The following is an 18,530-nucleotide window of genomic DNA, read 5'->3' as shown; positions in this document are numbered from 1 at the left end:
GTCCTCTCATCTCTCCAGCCCCTAAAATAAAACATTTAAAAATAGCATAGGATGTTTTTTTCATGGTCCGTTTAGTACAATTTTTTTTTTTTTACTAATGTTTTTTGCTCATGGTTCACTGAGTGCTTCCAATGCTGATGTGCTATATCTTGCAAAAGAAGACTGGATGTTTTTTGTTTTTTTTTTTATACTGAGGAAGGAAGTATGTCAGATAAGCTTTGTTTGTGCTGGTGACCCTGAGATTTGTGCTAAAAAACCAACAATGTACATTAAATAAGGTATCTAGGAACAGGAAAGAAAGAAAGAAAAGAAAGAACGAAGAGAAAGAAGAGAGAAGAAGAGAGAGAAGAGAGAAGAAGGAAGGAAGGAGAGAGAGAGAGAGGAAAGGAAAGGAAAGGAAAGGAAAGGAAAGGAAAGGAAAGGAAAGGAAAGGAAAGGAAAGGAAAGGAAAGAAGGAAAGGAAAGGAAAAGGAGAAAAGAAAAGAAAAGAAAAGAAAAGAAAAGAAAAGAAAAGAGAAAGCAAGCATGGTATTGATACGGGGCGTTAGGTTTCTAGGACCCTCTCAACTGTGAAACAGGTGAGTCCAGACAACCAAAGTGTGTGTCTGTTAGGGCATGGCCACTTCCTAGCCTCTTCCTAGCTTCTGGTAACGACCAGCAGACCCTAGCTTTCCTTGACTTATGGCTGCTGTTTGGCTTCTGCTCTGCAGTCACCTAGTCACCTGGCCTTTTTCCTGTCCCTCCATTGCCTAAGTTACACCAGACCCAGGATTCAGAGTTTTAAGGGATGCCATTGCAGCCAGTATGCAAGAGAGAGCACTGACAGGGTGCCATGCAGAGGAGAAAGGCCACATGTTGCACATGGTGGTTGGTAACAGACAGGTGCTGCAGTTCATGGGGAAAGAAGGAACTTGATAAATGTTATAGAGCCAGTAAGAACCAGTTTAGGGATAAAAAGAGTCTAAGACCCTACCTTACAATTCACATAAAATATAGCTCTCAGCCCTTAATGTAGTAGGTAAAATAAAACATGATTTTTCAGAATGTGGGGCATTCTCTTGAGACTGTCTTATGTAGCCCAGGCTGGCCTCAAATTCTCTGTAGCCAAGAATGACCTTAAACTTTTGATCCCTTTACCACTGTCTCCAAGTGCTGGGATAACATGTTTGTCTCCAGACATTGACTTCAGGAGAATTATCCTTCCTTCCTTCCTTCCTTCCTTCCTTCCTTCCTTCCTTCCTTCCTTCCTTCCTTCCTTCCTTCCTTCATTTTTGGTTCTTGGGGAGAGAATTATCCTCTTAATCTTTGGCTAAGCAGACATTTCTGAAACTGGATACAAAAAGAATATCCGTTAGGGACTCTGGATTGGAAGAAACCAAATACAAAGGAGAATGCACCAAGCGACCCATGGATGTGAATCTTAAAGCAGGCACAGCTAGCCTACATTTGGCCGATGGGGCAGTTCTAAGGGTGGACACGGACTGGGAAAGATCACTTGGGAGCTTCAGGGATCCTCGGAAGAACCTATATCTTGATGTAGATGAGAATTATTCCTGCAGATGCATTTTTTACATTTCTGAACTATGTACTTAGTTTTTTGTACTTTATTGAATTTGTGTATTAATTTTTTTAATTAAGAAGAATGAGACAAATTAACTATTGAACTAAGACTTTGCTTAACATGAAAAATCTTTATCTTCATTACAATGTTTGATGTATTGAGATTCTTATTCCAATGAGATTTCTCTAGAACTTAGAGTGGGTGCTACCCCATGGTTCAGTGGGAACTCTCCGAAATCTCAGTATCTCACCGTTCATTTGTGTCTTTTAGGCTGAGACATCAAGCACACAAAGAATTTTATGCCTACAAACAGGTGAGAAATTGAATTCCAAGTAGCTTTTACTGTGCTTTTCAATAAACTCTGAGACTGAGTCCCATTCTTAGTTTAAGCTGGAATTATCTTACTATGCGTTCATCTTAGCTTTTCCTTTGTCAGTTTATACCACAGAACAGAGCAGTTTGATTTTCTAATGTGATCTTTTATTGGTATTATTTGAAACTATAGAAAATTTAGGTGATAGGATAAGATGACAGAATTTCAGCCAGTGTTTGTCGAAGAAAAGTGTTGTCATCTGTAACACTTCAAGTCACCGCTGACTTAATGGAGTGCATATCCCACCGTGTGGGTCTCCTCTTTTATGAGCAATAGGGGCTGCCCAGAGGAGCCAGCTGTGTTCCTGTGCTCACTCTCTTGCCCTTGGGTCAGCAGCCTTTCACCCATGTGTTTTTGATCACCCCAGCTTCCTTTGTTGGTGTTGGCATGTTTTGTTGTTTTAAACAGGATCTTACTAAATGCCCAGGGTTGACCTGGGACCTATTTTGTAGTCCAGGCTGGTCTGAACATGATGCAATCCCCATCGTGGCCTTCCAAGTGCTAACAGGCCTGTGTTACCATGCTGATAGACGCAACCTTTTCTCGAAGCAAAAAAAAGTAGTTTATACTTCCATGTATCATCTATTAATATTTTACTGCTAACATAATCAAATAATGGTCCTAGATTTCCCTTAATTTTGGCCCCAAACATGAAATTGTTGATGTCCTTAGCTTCTCTGAGACAGTAAGAAAGGTGGCTTCTTTAACTTTGCTGGCACTGAGGTCCTATTTTAGAGTTGTGTATCCTTCTGTTTGACTGTGTGGAAGTGTTTGAGGGGAACTCATTGTGCACCCGTCCATGACTACTGTGCCCTCTCCGGCATCTGCCGTGTGGGTCTAGCACAGATGAATGCTGAAGTTTTCTAAATGAGTAAGTCCACCTGTCTCAGTTCTGCCATAATCTTGAATATCTACAAGATGTTTGGGTGTAAGTTAACTGTAGAGTAAAACTGGCCTTGATGGTCGTTTAATAGGTAAAATTCATAGAGAACTAGTGAGGTGAGGCGAGGTGAAAGGTAACCTAGTCCTGAGATGAGTAAGATTTTAGCACATCACCCTCTGGCTGGACAGTAGCTTGCTTTGTGACTTATGAAAATGCGATTTCCCTTACATCTTTTCTAAAGATTTATTTATTTATTTATTTTATGTATGTGATATACTGTCCCTCAGATCCCATTACAGATGGTTGGGAGCCACCATGTGGGTGCTGGGAATTGAACTCAGAACCTTTAGTAGAACAGTCAGTGCTCTTAACTGCTGAGCCATCTCTACAGCCCCCTTAAATCATTTTCTATTTGAATGTTAAACATCTAGAATTTAAACATTTTAACCAAATTTAACTTATCTGATTTTCCCCTTTAAGATAAACATAAGCTGGGCAGAGGCAGGTGTATTTCTGAGTTCAAGGCCAGCCTGGTCTACAGAGTGAGTTCCAGGAAGCCAGGGCTATACAGAGAAACCCCGTCGAAACCCCCCACCCCACCCCCCAAAAAAAGATAAACATAAGTAGAGGCTGTGGAGAGATGGCACAGTGGTTAAGAGCTCTTCTAGAGATCTCGAGTTCAATTCCCAACAACCACAGGGTGGCTCACAACCATTTATAATGGGATCCAATGCCCTCTTCAGGTGTGTCTGAAGACAGCTACAGTATACTCATATACATAAAATAAATTAATCTAAATTTTTTCTTAAAATATTTTACATGTGCAGGTGTTTTCCCTGCATGTTTGTCAGCACACCGTGTGTTTGCCTGGTGTCCTTAGGCCTAAAGAAGGCATGAAAGAGTCAGATCCTCTGAGACTGGAGTTAACAGAGGGTGTGAGCTGCCATGTGGGTGCTGAGAATTGAACCTGGGTCCTCTGAAAAGGAAGTCAGTGCTCTTAACAACTGAAATCTCTCCAGCCTCCAAAAATTTTTTAATGATGTATATTATGAAATTTGTATTTTTTGATAGAATTTTTGCAATGTTACGTTCATTTCAGCTGATGTTTGTTACCACACACCCAAAACAGATTTAGGTAAAAAATTTTTGAGGACATTGGCATATAATAATCAAACATCCAAAATAAAATACACTTTATATTTAATCTTGTATGAACTCCAATTCTCATCAGCCAATACTGCTTTACTGAACATGAGGTTATTGCTTCTACCAAATTTATCTATGTCTTCAAGAAAAGGAAAGTATTGCTCTACTCTCAAAAGTATAGTTGGAGGTGGAACTTAGAAGAGTGCCTGCTAAGCATGCACAAAGACACGCGTCCAGTCCTCAGCACCACCTAAACAGAGCATAGGGAATCACAGCCATGCAAGAGGTCATGGCAGGAAGATGAGAGGTTAAAAGTCATCATTAGCTACACAGTGAGTTCAAGATCAGCTTGAGCTCTTTAAAAAAATAACTCAGCTGGTGGTGGCACATGCCTTTAATCCCAGCATTTCTGTGAGTTTGAGGCCAGCCTGGACATCCAGGACAGAGTGAGTTCTAGGACGTCCAGGGCTATACAGAAAAAACCTGTCTTAAAACAACAACAAAGGTGTTTTTTTTAGAATATTTGAAAGACTGTTGTTAATTGTAGTACTCAGAGTCAGACAGATCTCTCTGAGTTTAAGGCTAGCCTGATCTACATAGTGATCTATATAACCTGATTTACTATATATTTACATTGGTGTAAGAACATTTTTTTTTTTACTCTTACAGGTTATATTAAAAGAAAAAGTAAAAGAACTTAACCTACATGAAGTAAGCTGCTTTTATATTTTCATTGTTCCTTGAGCCGTTTTCTAAAACAAGTGGTGTACTTGAATACCTTCATTTTCAGAAGCTGAAAAAGTGGGCATCTTCCTCCTCCCCTCTCCCTGCATCTCTAGTGACTGTGACAATACCATAAGGCACATGGTGTACTATCAGTTAGTCCTCCTGGCACTGTGACAAAACACTGGATAGCAATTGACAAAAGAGAGGTTTGTTGTGGCTCCCGTTCTGGGTGTCTGTTCATCACAGTGAAGAAGTGCTGGCAGTGAGCCAGGCTTAGCCACAGCCCTAGGTGATGAGTGAGTCAGGCCTAGCCACAGCCCTAGGAGATGACCTGCTCACTGCCCTCCCGTAGGAAGCAGACATCAGCACAGCTGCTCATCAGGGTTTCCCTGCTCCTCCCCTCTGTTTATTCAGTTCGGACACCTAGCCCACATTGAGGTGTGTCTCCCTCCTCAGTTACAGCTCTGCAGAACCCCTTCACAGCCGCAGTGGCTAAGCGCCCCGTGATTGATAGTGAGGATTAGCCCTTACGTGAAGTCTCCGCATTCTCAGGGATTGGTTCTTTGTGAGACCTCATTTGTAGCACAGGCTGGCCTTGAATTCACAACAATCTTCCTGCTTCAGCCTCCCAAGTGGTGGCAAGCACAACTCAGCATGGCTGCTTTAAGAATTCCATTTAATACCTGGTCCTCTCACTGGCAGCCTCAGGCAGCCAGAGTTGCTTTGCTGAGCTTTAGGAACCCGCACCGTGTTTTGTGGTGAACACGGCCTCACCTGTGACTTTGCCTTTCAGCTCTGTGCTGTGTGTCTAGAAGACTTCAAGCCTAGAGATGAACTGGGGATTTGCCCATGTAAGCACGCCTTCCACAGAAAGTGAGTATTGGTGTGGAATTATTTAGTGTAACCCAACTTGCTGTGGGCTATAGGGCACTGCCAGCCAAGCTTGATGGTGTCACAATTGGTCTGTAGTGCAGAAAACTGACAACACTCCACAGGGTGGGGCCTGTGCATGTGTACGTGACATTAGAAGGGACCAGGGAAGTGGAACATGAACACCACTGCAGACTTGGGCAGAGATCCAGCCCATCCTACACCTCTATACAGCACTTTAGCTGGGATGTCCAACAACTCTTTCTATCTCTTGATGCTGTGTTTTAATCAAGCCATTAATTTTAAGTCACAGTAAATATGTAGGTATACATGATGCTGTAGGGTCACCTCCCTTTCTTCTGACACATTCATATCCCCTCCTGGAAATTTTGTTGGTTTCTCTTATTAAGATCTTTGTTTTTTTCTGCTTTCCTTCATCAGCATACTTTATAAGAAGTCATGTGTGACCAGAATTATAAAGTACTAACTGTGGTACCTTCACATCAGCCTGTAGGAGATAGAAGGCTCTGGCTTGTCAGAGGGTGATGTGGATTCTGCTGAGATCCTACCCCAGACTCCACGCTGGTTTTGTGTAACTGACAGTCTCAGTAGAGAGCTTAGGCAGAGGCTGTTGTAAGTCTAGAGCTGACTTCTCTCACTTGGCTGTCTTGTTCTGCAGGTGCCTTGTTAAGTGGCTGGAAGTCCGGAAAGTGTGTCCCCTGTGCAACATGCCGGTGCTGCAGCTGGCCCAATTGCACAGTAAACAGGACCGAGGTCCCCCTCAGGAGCCCCTCCCTGGGGCAGAGAATATTGTATAGCTTGCTGCAAGGATCAGACTGTTGCTGGACACATCAGTATGGAGCCAGGAGGAACACAAGCAGACTCCGTTTTGGCTGCTCTCTGCCTGGGGCACCCACTGTCACTTCTTTTGCCTCATGAAGAACTCTTGAGCCAGGCAAGCTGAGACCCCAGGCATCTGGATCTTGTGACAACCAAAGCACCCTGATATTACCCAATGCCAAAAGGAGTGGATGAGCCTGCAGATTTGGTTTCAGAAGTTTCCTGAGCATCGCCTGTGTCTCCCAGGCACCTCCACATCAAACAAAAGGGAAGATAAGCACAGGTGTTAGAGACCAGAGCTGTGAATGGGGCTTTGATGCCACCCCACCTGTGGACCTGTAAGCTGCTGTGCAGACACGACAGCCTGTTGTTGGCACATGTCCTCTTGACATCCCGAGTCCAGTGAAGCCAGTTGTTCCATCAACTGAAGCACAACTGGCTGTCAGTGTTCGGTGAGGCAGCCCCTGCAAGGCTTTTCGGGTTCTGTTCTTTTAATAAGGCCATCTTGGAACCTGAAGACTTTGGGGACAGCAGCTGCAGAACCCCTGCCACACGTGCCAGTTCACACTTGCTGTCAAACCTTCCAGGTTGAAGCCATTGGAAACCCTTGGAAAGGCCTGGTCAGGAGCCATCCCACTTCTGCTTGCCCTCCTAGTCATCAGTAAGACCCAGCAGGAGCTTAACCCGGAACCTCCATGGTCCCTGTGTAACCCAGGGCCAGGGGACTGCTCAAGTACACCACACGTGTAGTGTGATTCCATTACAGCTGCTGGCCTCAGCCCACTGGCTAAGGAGTCTCTCTGGCCCCTCAAATGGCTCCAATGAAGAGCCTCTTAGCAAAGCCAGTCCTAACCCACCAGGACGGCCAGGACAGACACTGGCTTCTCTCCTCTGCTCTTTTTCTACATAAGAAAAATGTCTTACTGCATTTTTAAACATTTATCCCAAATCAGCTCCCTGTAATTCCGAAGCCAGCAAGCCACTTGGAGTTGTAAATAGTTTGAGGAAGCTCCCGCATGGCTGGCCTTCTGTTGGTGTGTACCTCAGTTCTGTGGACTTGAGATCCCTAACTGAAGGGGTTTTTATAGGGAAAATGCATGCTGCTCTTTGGCTCTTTCTGTCCAACTTTTCTAGAGATAACTGCCTCCAATAGGCTTTGTGAACAGTGTAAATTTGCCGTTTAAAGCACAGACTATTATTCTTACATAGCTTGCTCTCCCTTCCCTTGTCACAATAGTGCCACTGCAATGCCTCTTCAACTGCTCTGCTCTGCTCTGCTCCATCCCACAGGTGTGAGGAAATGTTTTCATGAAGTACATTCTGGCATGGAGATGGAGGGCTTTGCTACTCTGTTCTTGTATTCTACCTAACTTAGAATGAGAGGGGACCTGCCTTTGCCTCCAGTAGCTGGAATCAGTTGAGGAAGAAAATTCCAATTTGTCTAAAAAGTGCTGTGGAAGCCAAGTTGTGGCAGTATATATCTGTAGAGTCCCAGCCGAGGCGGGCAGTGTCACAAGTTTGAAACCAGACTTGGCTTCATAGTGAGATCCTCTTGCAAAAGGAGGCAGCAGGGGTAAGAATAGGGGCTCTTGGCAGAGTCCATTTGGAAAGTTACAAATCCAGTTGGAAAGAATAAGCTGTTCCCAGTGTGCTGTTTGTGACAGGCCAGCTGGATTCCTATGCAGGGCAAGGGAGTATGAAACTTTCTATGGGAGCCTTAGCCTGATTGACTCCAGTAATTCATCCCTATGTCCCTCTGTTTGTAGTACCATAGTCAAATGCCCACACTCAGTTTACAGTGAAATGTTTTCAAGTGACCAATGCCACAAGTGGGCTTCTCCTGGCTTAATTTTGTTATAGGCTAGCATCTAGCATTTCATATTGCATAACTGGATACAATAAGGAAATCCCCCCTTAAAGATTTCAATATGATCGATACTATAAATTATTGCCACTCACAGCTTTCATAGAATCTTGGCCTTTAGTTTTAGCTGCAGCTTCTCCTGTCCTTGGATTCAACTACTCAAAAGCCAGCATCACCAAAGCCCCGTATTTCTAGAGGCAAGATTGCTCATCAGACTTCCAGATAGGTTGAGGTGGTTGGTGTGCAACCTGAATAGTCAGGGGCATTGGAAGAATCCTGGGTGCTTTGCTCTGCTCAACTTGAATGAGGTCTCCTAACCTTTTCTGCTCAGCCACTCTTAATGTGATTTCTTCCCAAAAGGCATTCCTTGGGCGAGAAGCTGCAGCTGCAAAGTATGTTTCTCGTCTCCCTTCTTGGCCACTGCTCCTACTTCTGGCACCTGCCAGCCACAGCAACCCAGTATTTGCTCCTGATATCTGGGTCCCCATCAGTGCTTTCTCTTTACCTGCAGCACTGGCCCAAACTTACAATGAGATCACTCTTTCCACACCATTTCCTAAGTTTCTGGTAACCTTTTTGTGTGGATGTGTGAGGATTTGGGTCTACTCTCAGACCACTGGACTCTTAAGTGTCTTTAGTAGCTAGAGGATTGGGTGTCACTGTGGGCTGTAGTGTTAGAAGTGGAACAAAACCCATCTATCCTACCTGGGTCACTGTAACATACAAAAATTGACACGTGCAGCTTTTCTTTGTCAAGTGTAATTTAGTTTGGTCTATTCCCATTTAAGGTTCTTTTAACATTTACTTGCCTAACCAGGAAGTAGAACAAAACAGCCATGTAGGGACAGGTAGTCTCTGGGTGAGATCTGTGCTGAGGAACAAGGGGGCTCCCACCATTGCCAAACACTGTTCTTGACAAGACTTGACAAAAACATCTTTTCCATGGCTCTGTTCCACAGCATGCTATCTCTAACTTGGAATAGCCACTCTAGGCTGTGCTAAATACCTACAACACTTACTGAGAATTTGAGATTATATAGAGACGTTCCTGAGAGCTCTATGCAGAAATCTTGGACTAGTTTGAATTGGTTGCTTGTGCTTTTCTGCAGGTCAACCTCTCAGACCCTCCTTTCTTTAACCACCACCTAGGAACTAGCAAGGTTTCTAGATGATCTGCCAGTCCAGTCTGGTAGGCACAGGCACGGGAGCAGGAGCTGCTGATAGCACATACCTTCCTGGTCACAAACTCAGGAACTTCTCAACTATGGGACTAACTCCTGGCTCCACCACAGTTTTCTCTGAGACAGGTTCTGCGTACTCCCGGTTATCCTGAAACTGTATAGACCAGGCTGGCCTCAAAATCAGAAATCCAGGGCCTTCTGCCTCTGCTGCAATTAAAGGCAGAGCACCATGCCGAGCCTCCACATTGAATCTTGACTTGCTCAGTCTTCCTTGAGTCTTTGAATAGGTAATCCTTATGAAATTCACACATCACAATAGTTGCCTTCCTTGAAAAAATACCCCATGAGCACTGGATTCATTTTTGTTTCTTTAGTCTCCTTTCATGGGAATGTGTGTTGGGGGTGGGGGTGGGGCTATAAAGAGAGCCTACCCAGAAGTGTATTGTGTGTGAAAGGTAAGCCTGAAGTAGAGGTCATTTTTGCATTTACATTCCTTTTTATATGGCTTCCTTCACAGATCCATCCCTCAGTATCCCTAATAAAACAGCACAGCTGCTTTCCCTACCTTCTCCAGGATGACAAAAGCTTGCCCCCCAGCCCTAACCAGTCTCTCCAGGTGCCTGGACCAGCTGCCACCTTCCTCACTTAGTTGGTACCTGTGCTTTTGAAGCAGGAAAGCATGTATTAAGAGATCTCTTTAAGTCCCCAGGGCTAACAGTCATTCTGCAAATGAGACATAGAAGCAAATACTTGGTATAGAATTTTCTCCCACCCAACTCTCATTTTTGCCCTCTCCCCTTCTAAGGTAAAAGTTAAAGCTGTCTCCTACAGGCAGCCAATGAAGGAGAAAGCATACTGTACCTTGCTCTCCAGCATCCACCACCCAAGGTCTTCGCTACTCACCTGCTTCCCTGCAGCCTAAGCCGCAGCCAGTGGGTAAGGTGGAGACTCACCCCTTTGGCACTTCATCGACTCTCTAGCCTGGTTAATCTTCCCCTGATAAGAACCTCCTGAGGAGCTGGGGAGATGGTTCAGTGGCTCAGAGCACTGGCTGCTCTTCTGATGATCCAGGTTCAGTTCATAGAACCCACCTTGTGACTCTCAGCTTCAATCTGTAACTTCAGTTACAGATCTGGCATCCGAGTGTACCAGGTGCAAACATGCACATGCAAGCAAACACTCATACACATAAAAATAAATTTTTATTTTTAAAAAATTGCTTAAAATGGGACCATCAAAGTATTTAACTTAGAGGTAGGGACGTAAAATGCCAGGTAAAGGTTTTTAAAATAAGATTAACAGGACTGGGTTCACTAAGTTGGAACACCTATCAGTTTTCAGGTTCAGCTTTAGAACCCAAATTATTTCAAGATGCTTTCATTCCAGTTAGCTCAGCACGCATCCAAATTCTTAGTTCCTTTGTTCAAGGATCAGGAAAAGCTACCCCTGCTGTTTTAAAGACGCGCTGTAGCTCAGATCATGACCGCACCAGTGTTAAGGGCCTCGTGTGGTTGAACCCTCAGCGCCGTCCATGCCTCTCCTTCCAGGCTGTGGTGGAGAAGGTGACGGCTTGGGGCCATTGCCTCTGCCTGCTGACATGTCCAGGAAGGTGGAGGAATGGCACTTTAGTCTTGTCGTTTAGCCCTATGGGGCTTATTTACTAGATACAACTCCCTCAAAAAAGGTTTATGAAATGCTGAGCCTCAGGTTTCATAGACGTGTTTGTACACTAAGAATTCTGCAGCAGAATATTTTTAAACATTGGTTTTTGTAAGCTATATTTTTGTATATTTAATTGCTATTTTAAAACTTTAATGCATTTTTTGCTAATCACTTGTTTAAAAATAAAACATGCATGTAATCGACCCAAACGTGTAAATAAAGCGCAAATTTTGAAATATTTTGTATTATGGACCTGTCAACTTTTGCACTAGGGTGAGGTAAGGTGTGGCACACTGATGGGGGAAAGGCATCAGGCCACACCACACCATGCATTCCATTTGTGACCACCAGCATTTGTGGTGGCTTGATGTATATAGCTTTGTCCTTTGACAGTCTGCAACATTCCCAGAACTTGCCCTAACCCTAATGCCAGGTGGTGAGCAGCTCTGAACTCAGCTTTAGCCCATGGCTTCACCAAGGCACACATAACCCTGGAGCTACCTCCAAGCAACCTAGTAACCCATCTCTCTATAACAGTTTGCCTCTTAGACTCCCGGATCCCCATACCCCGGGTGGTTTTCCCTGTAACCTGCTCCTTCACTGCCGATCTGTCGTGTTTTCTTGTGCTCTGGGGTTCACTAACCCCTCCCACAAATAAATACATCCTCTGCTTTTGTCTCTGACCCAAATGACCCGTGCTTTGGGGGTTCTCAAAACCAGGCATTCTAAAGCCAAACTAGGTATCTTCAAGCACCTCCTAGACCCAGCCACTGATACCCACAAAACATTACCTCTTGGCATAGGCCAGCCTCCTCCCATCTTAGTTCAAGCTACTTTGTGCTCCAGGGCCACAAACCTTCCTTTCTGAGTGGGAGAAGTGAAGTGGGGCTTTAGGCTATCAAAACAATGACCTGGATTGGACAGCTAAGAAAAGACAAGATGGTTCTAACAGACACTGCAAGTGGCTCCCAGTTCAGAAGTGGCTGTGAGGTGGAATGTGTGTATTTCTGCCAATAGTGCTGGAATCAACAGGAAGACAGCTTGGAGAGACTCACAGTTGAGCTTGAAAGTGGAACTGTCAGAGTGAGACAGCAGCCAGGGAAGCAGGTGAGAACTGGATAAGATGAGGCTCTGAAACAACCCTTTGTATTTATGGAGTTTACTAGTGGCGCACACCTATAATTCAGCACTTCGGAGGTGAAGGCAACAGGATCTGCAGTTCAAAGGCCAGTCTCAGCTATACAGTATTACTGTCGAGTTTGAGGTTAGCCCTCACCATCTGAGACACTATTTAAAGGAAATAGAACCCATCCCAAGAATGACACTGGGCTGAGCACAACTGAGGAAAGATGGTGTGGGTGCAGAACAGCACCACACATCCTGTTGGGATCTTGTGATCCTGAGGCTTGCTCTTCTAACACTGTAGGAGCTTCAATGTAGGAAGACAGAACCATGAATACAAAGCACTGGTCACAACTGTCAAATAGGAGTCACCTGAGGGATGGCAGGAAGAACACAGCCCTGCCACAGATGGAGAAACTTTCTGATAAAAGTGGAGAGTTTTGAGGATCTCTCAGAAGCAAAGCAGGGATTAGCAGGAGGGAAGGACTACCATCCCTGCAACACCCTGTGTACTGTGCTGCCTGAGACCCCAGCACAATGGAACCCTTAGTCCTAATGGGCCAAAGTATGTAATAAAAGCCAACTATATCCCTGTGGGAACTGAGAACCATCAAGGAGGCTAGCCAGCCAAATCCAATCCTGAGTTCCCATGGTCCAAACCAACAAGAGCCTTCTGTTGCCCCAGAGCTGGCACCAGAACCCATGGCTGAACGGCAGAATCCTTCCCAGCCAGAGCTCGAGGTCTCCATTCCAGCTCCAAGGCTGCTGTGGACAGGCCCACCCTTGCCTTCAGCTACAATGCAGGCCATCTCTTAACATCAGATGCAGAACAATCCTGCCAAGTTTTCAGAAGCTTGAAATAACCCATTTTCAGTATGTTAACATAGGCTAAACATGATCCAGCGCGCAAAGAAAGATGACCTCCAAGGCATAGTGATGAAAGTGGTTAGATTCTCACATACATTTCAACAGGACAAGCAGTCAGCTGCTGGTGGGAGTCCAGAAAGCTCCACATATACCCAAGTGGGTGATGCTGGGATTCCAAAGCACCTCAGGGGTTAATAACGCTGCCCTGAGAATACCTTACAAACAGCAAATCTTCATACTGCCTAGACGGGGGTGGTGGTGGTGGTGTCCTTAGACAAAATTTTAAGAATTTATCTTGATGTCTTAGAAAAATATATTTGTTTCTTGCTCTGATTTGAGTAGTACACGATCATAAAACTTGAGTCTCTTAACAAAACAAAAAATCCACAGATGTCTCTGTGGCAGGTTTCAGGAAGTCCTCTCGGTAAGTCAGGGTATCTTCAACAGCTCAAGGAGTGCTCCAACGGCTCCAAAATAACCCTGAAAATTGACAGACCACAAGTAAGATTTTTTTTTAATTAATCTTATACTTTCTTTTTTTTTTTTTTAAAGATTTATTTATTATTGTATCTAAGTTCACTGTAGCTGTCTCCAGAAGAGGGCATCAGATCTCATTACAGGTGGTTGTGAGCCACCATGTGGTTACTGGGATTTGAACTCAGAACCTTCAGAAGAGCAGTCGGTGCTCTTAACCACTGAGCCATCTCTCCAGCCCCACAAGTAAGATTTTTTAAAAATTATTTTTAAGTCTGTATGGGGAGGGGTAGTGTGCGTGTGCGTACAGAAGCTAGAAGCATCAGATCCCCTGGAGCTTAAGCTGGCTAAGCAGCTGTGAACCACCCAAACGGGGTACACACAACCAAACATCAGTCTTCTGCAAGGGCATTGTGTGCTGTCAGCCACTGAGCCAGCCTTCAACCCAGTGAGGTCATTAACTCCCACAATTAGGATTACTCAAATAAAGCTAGCAAGTCCCTTTAACACCCAACCCATTTGTTTCCCAAGCAGAAAGAGAATATCCAGTCTGGAAAAGCCCTAAGGAACTCTCTTGCAGGGAAGAGCTGGATGTTGGAGATGCCCAACAAGAGAAGGTACTACAGCAGCTGAGGGAAGAAAGGTCTGGCAAAGATCTTGCTCTGCTTAGTTTTTTTTGTTGTTGTTGTTGTTTTTTTTTTTTTTTTTTTTTGTCAACTTGACACAAACTAGAGTCAGATTGAAGAGAGGAACCTCAATTGAGAAATGCCAATTAGATTAGCCAGTAGGTAAATTTATTTGGCATTTTCTTCATTAGTGACTGATGTGGGCGGACCCAGCCCACTGTCGGGGTCCCACCCCTGGGTAAGTGGTTCTGGGTTCTGTAAGAAAGGCTAAACAAGCCCTGAAAAGCAAGCCAGTAAGTCTTCCTCCATGGCCTTTGCATCAGCTCCTCCTTTCAGGTTCCCACCCAGTCTGAGTGCCTTGCCTTCCCTTGATGGACTTGCGGCCAGGAAGGGATATGTAACCCAAATAAACCTTTCTTCTCCAAGCTGCTTATGGTTATGGTCTGTATCACAGCAATAAAACCCTAACAATAAGCTGGGCGTGGTGGCGTACGCCTTTAATCTCAGCACTCAGGAGGCAGAGGCAGGTGGATTTCTGAGTTCAAGGCCAGCCTGGTCTACAAAGTGAGTTCCAGGACAGCCAGGGCTACACAGAGAAACCCTGTCTCGGGGGGGGAAAAAAAAAAACAAAAAAAAAAACCACCCCTCCCCTCCAACAAAAACTAACAATGACAGATAGATAGTGGCTCTCCTGTCCTGGGACAGGGCCTGTACATTTCTAACAGCCAACCACTAACGGTGAGAAATGGAGGATGAACACATGAATGGTCTGGGAGGGAGAAGTGGAAAAGTCCAAACCTACCTATACAGGAGGGGATAAGGGTGGAAGGTGAGTTCAACAGCTTGGTCTACAGAGTCCCAGGCTAGCCAGCTACATAGTGAAGCTCAGTTTGAAAAAGGGGGAGGGGGGGAGATACATGCCTTACTGAGTCCAACAGTAAAGAGTGGCCTCAAACAGGGACCAAAAAAGGATAAAAAAATATAAAATGAGGAAAAAAAACCCTAACCAACAGAAAGAGAATGATAACAGGAGTCAGAAGAATCATACAAAGGACTGACTCCAAGCAGGATGTCAGAAATTAAAGTACTGCAAGAAAGAACAACTGGGCTGGGGTGTCTGTTGCAGACTGTCAGGCTGGAACATAGAGCCAGGGTCTGATTCCCCAGGCCCACCCAAAACAACAACCGGAGCAGGAAAATACCCATGGATTGGATTAGATTCTAAAGAACACACTAAATATAACTAAAAAGGTCCCAGTTACGGGCTGGTGAGATGGCTCAGTGGGTAAGAGCACCCGACTGCTCTTCCGAAGGTCCAAAGTTCAAATCCCAACAACCACATGGTGGCTCACAACCACCCGTAATGAGATCTGATGCCCTCTTCTGGTGTGTCTGAAGACAGTTACAGTGTACTTACATATAATAAATAAATAAATAAATAAATAAATAAATAAATAAATAAATAAAAAGATTAAAGGTCCCAGTTTCTCTATTTCTCAGTTACAAAAGAAAAAAAAGGCAAATTGTAAGAGTCTGAGGTTTACTTTATAAGGGAAAAAAAAAAAAAAAAGATCGACAACACGCCCAAGCTACATTAGACCAAAACCCGTGAACCTACTGCCGAGTAAAGAAAAAAGCTGCAGTGACTATTCGTCACTGTGGAAAGGATTAGGTACCAAAGGAAAGCTTGAGACGAAGACACCTCCAAACTGCTCAACCAACTACCTGCTAACCTAACCTGCCTGCCTTGCCTTGAGAGGGCAGACAAGTCAGTGTCCTCAGGACCACAATACTGAATGGCAAGGCAGATATCAACATGCAAATGAGAAGCCTCACCAGGCAAAGGAGCCAAGAACAAATGGCCCAAGCTGAGCAGAAGGAAAAATGAGCAACCAAGGAAACCAACAACTATAAGACTACAGGCTGTGTTTCCTTTATCCAAACTGCTTGGGACCAGAAGTGGTTCTGGTTGGGATATTTCAATGTATCTGCATAGACTGACTAGTGTACCACATCTAACCCAAAAACCTCAGCACTCAAATTTTCAAATTTGCTGCCCAGAGATGTTTAATCTGTATAGATGGAGAGGAAGGCAGGATGCCATTCTAAGAAACTATTTCCCACGGTTTACCTAGAAAAAGGTTCAAACCAGCCCTGGAAAGCAGAGATTAGGGAGATTGTACAAAGTTAAAACCAGTTTGATGTATATAGCAAGTTCCAGTACAACCATGGCTACAGAGCAAGGCCCTGCTTCCAGAAACAACAAAACTGTTTAAACTAGCTCAACACTCACCTCAGTACATTGGTAAGAAGTTTCAGAACCAACAGTAAAAGCCCAAGGCCTTTGGTTGCAGTGAGAACAGAGGACTCCCTGCAGCCCACGTCAGTCCTCTCACTCTGTGCCCTTGTGTCTGTAGGACGGTATCAGAAACAAGTCACTCACCTCGTGCTCGGAAAACAGTGCTTTCAGCTGCCCCTTGGACCAGTAATCCAGCGCATACGCCAGAAGCCGCATAGCAATCGTGTTGACTCTCAGGAAATTGCCGACAAATACGACCTGGTTAATGTTCTGAGCACAGAAAAGCAACAGTGAGCTCACACCCTGATTTTCTGTTTCCTCATAAGGTTAACCCGGCAGCATCATGCAGTTTCAGCAGCAACTTGACTGATGGATCAAATTCAATCCAGTTGGTTCAGGTCTAATGAGATCTGATATTTAGACAATGCTGGGCCCACTGCAAGCTTGCCCCAAAGTGTACACAGAATGATTAGTTAAAAAAAAAACTTAAATATGATAAACAATAACATTACAATAATGAAAATAAAACAGTAAGCTAAAAAAAAGTAGAATTCCTGATGATTAACTCTGTCAACCTATTAGATTAAGATGCCCTGGGGCATTAGTGAGGCACAACTTTAGGATTATCTGTGAAGGTACTTACAGAGAGGTTTGAATCGGTGGGTGGGGGGCACTCTGAGGAAAACAGAAAGCCAGCCGAGCACCAACATTCACCGTGCTCCCTCTCACTCCTGGTCCATCCATTTGTGTTCAGGAGCCTCACAGTCACACTGCCACAAGCACAAGCAATTCCCATCACTAGTTCACATAAATACTTCTTCCCCTAAACTGCCCTTGCTAGAAACTTGCCAACAGGCACAGGAATACAGAGAGTCTGGGACAGACACCTCAGTAAGTAACGGTGCTTGTTCTGCAAGCATGAAAGAGGACATGAGTCAAATCCCAGCACCTATATCAGAAGCTCTTGGGTTGCACATGCCCAAAACCCCAGCACTGGGGTTCAAGACAGGCAGATCCTGAGAGCCTGGAGTCTCTTTCAAGACAGTAAGATGCAGAAAGATAAAGACATGCAGTTTCTGGCTCTGGCCACATATGAGCATAAGTGTGCACAGTTAGTTGCACATTCACATGTATAAAAGAGAGAAACAGAGGTACTGAGAAAAGAGAAGAGAAAGAAATGAGGGAGTGAGAAAAGGAGGGACACTCTTTCTAGAGAAAAGAAAACAGAAAAGCACAGAAAATTGGTACCAATGGGCCAGTGAAATGGAGAATCGGGTAAAAGATGCTTACCTCAAACTCTAAAGGCCCAGAACCCACATAAAGGTAGGCCAGAACCAACTCCACAAGTTGCCCTCTGACATCTGAAAGCAGGATGTGGCACATGTATATTTCCACCCCCATAATGATAATAATTACACTTTAAAAGAAACTGGTTCCAAGAAGTAAGGCCATCATGGGGATAACACTGACTGGTCTGCAAGCATACAGGGAGGTCTGGAACTTGAAGCACTATCCAAGAAACATGAAAAATGGGCAATGTGAAAGGAGCATAAATCCTATAAAGTAACTAACTGTTACTACAGAGAAACCAGGGATAGTATATTGAGACAACAGAAAGAAAGAAGCTGAGGCTAAGAATACACCATCAGAGCTCCAGGGCCTAACAAATGAAGTCTTATTGGAGAAACTCTCATCTTAAAAAACAAATAACACAGAAGTGGATGCTCACAGTCAGCTATTGGATGGATCACAGGGCCCCCAATGGAAGAGCTAGAGAAAGTAACCAAGGAGCTAAAGGGGTCTGCAACCCTATAGGTGGAACAACAATATGAACTAACCAGTACCCACCAGAGCTCATGTCTCTAGCTGCATATGTAGCAGAAGATGGCCTAGTCAGCCATCAGTGGAAAGAGAGGCCCATTGGTCGTGCAAACTTTATCTGCCTCAGTACAGGGGAATGCCAGGGCCAAGAAGTGGGAGTAGGTGGGTGGGGGAGTGGGTGGGAGAGCTGGTGGGGAACTTTTGGGATAGCATTG

At 44.5% G+C, this 18,530-nt stretch overlaps 2 protein-coding genes across 14 annotated transcripts in view; one reads left to right on the top strand and one right to left on the bottom strand.

Moving 5' to 3' along the window:
* Window positions 1-11,782, top strand: part of Rnf24 (ring finger protein 24) — a 55,352-nt gene extending 43,570 nt beyond the window's left edge. For 5 of the 7 annotated variants that reach the window (XM_029468901.1, XM_021157024.2, XM_029468906.1 and 2 more), the window contains 4 exons: window positions 1,832-1,874; window positions 4,633-4,674; window positions 5,483-5,562; window positions 6,239-11,262. In XM_029468901.1, the coding sequence (XP_029324761.1) occupies window positions 1,832-1,874; window positions 4,633-4,674; window positions 5,483-5,562; window positions 6,239-6,377 (304 nt within the window). In that variant the 3' untranslated portion in view covers window positions 6,378-11,262. Of the gene's footprint in view, window positions 1-1,831; window positions 1,875-4,632; window positions 4,675-5,482; window positions 5,563-6,238 lie in introns of all 7 variants that reach the window. The other 2 variants (XM_029468899.1, XM_021157023.1) reach the window with 2 other exon arrangements.
* The window catches only part of Pank2 (pantothenate kinase 2), a 37,894-nt gene continuing 31,139 nt past the window's right edge, over window positions 11,776-18,530 (bottom strand). For 5 of the 7 annotated variants that reach the window (XM_029468873.1, XM_029468869.1, XM_029468884.1 and 2 more), the window contains 2 exons: window positions 16,639-16,764; window positions 11,776-13,575 (listed from right to left, as the gene is read on the bottom strand). In XM_029468873.1, the coding sequence (XP_029324733.1) occupies window positions 13,525-13,575; window positions 16,639-16,764 (177 nt within the window). In that variant the 3' untranslated portion in view covers window positions 11,776-13,524. The remainder of the gene's footprint in view (window positions 13,576-16,638; window positions 16,765-18,530) is intronic. The other 2 variants (XM_021157019.2, XM_021157020.2) reach the window with 2 other exon arrangements.

This window comes from Mus caroli, chromosome 2 (genome assembly GCF_900094665.2).
Source record: "Mus caroli chromosome 2, CAROLI_EIJ_v1.1, whole genome shotgun sequence".
NCBI lineage: Eukaryota > Metazoa > Chordata > Mammalia > Rodentia > Muridae > Mus > Mus caroli.
This window is presented reverse-complemented; position numbering and strand designations above follow the sequence as displayed.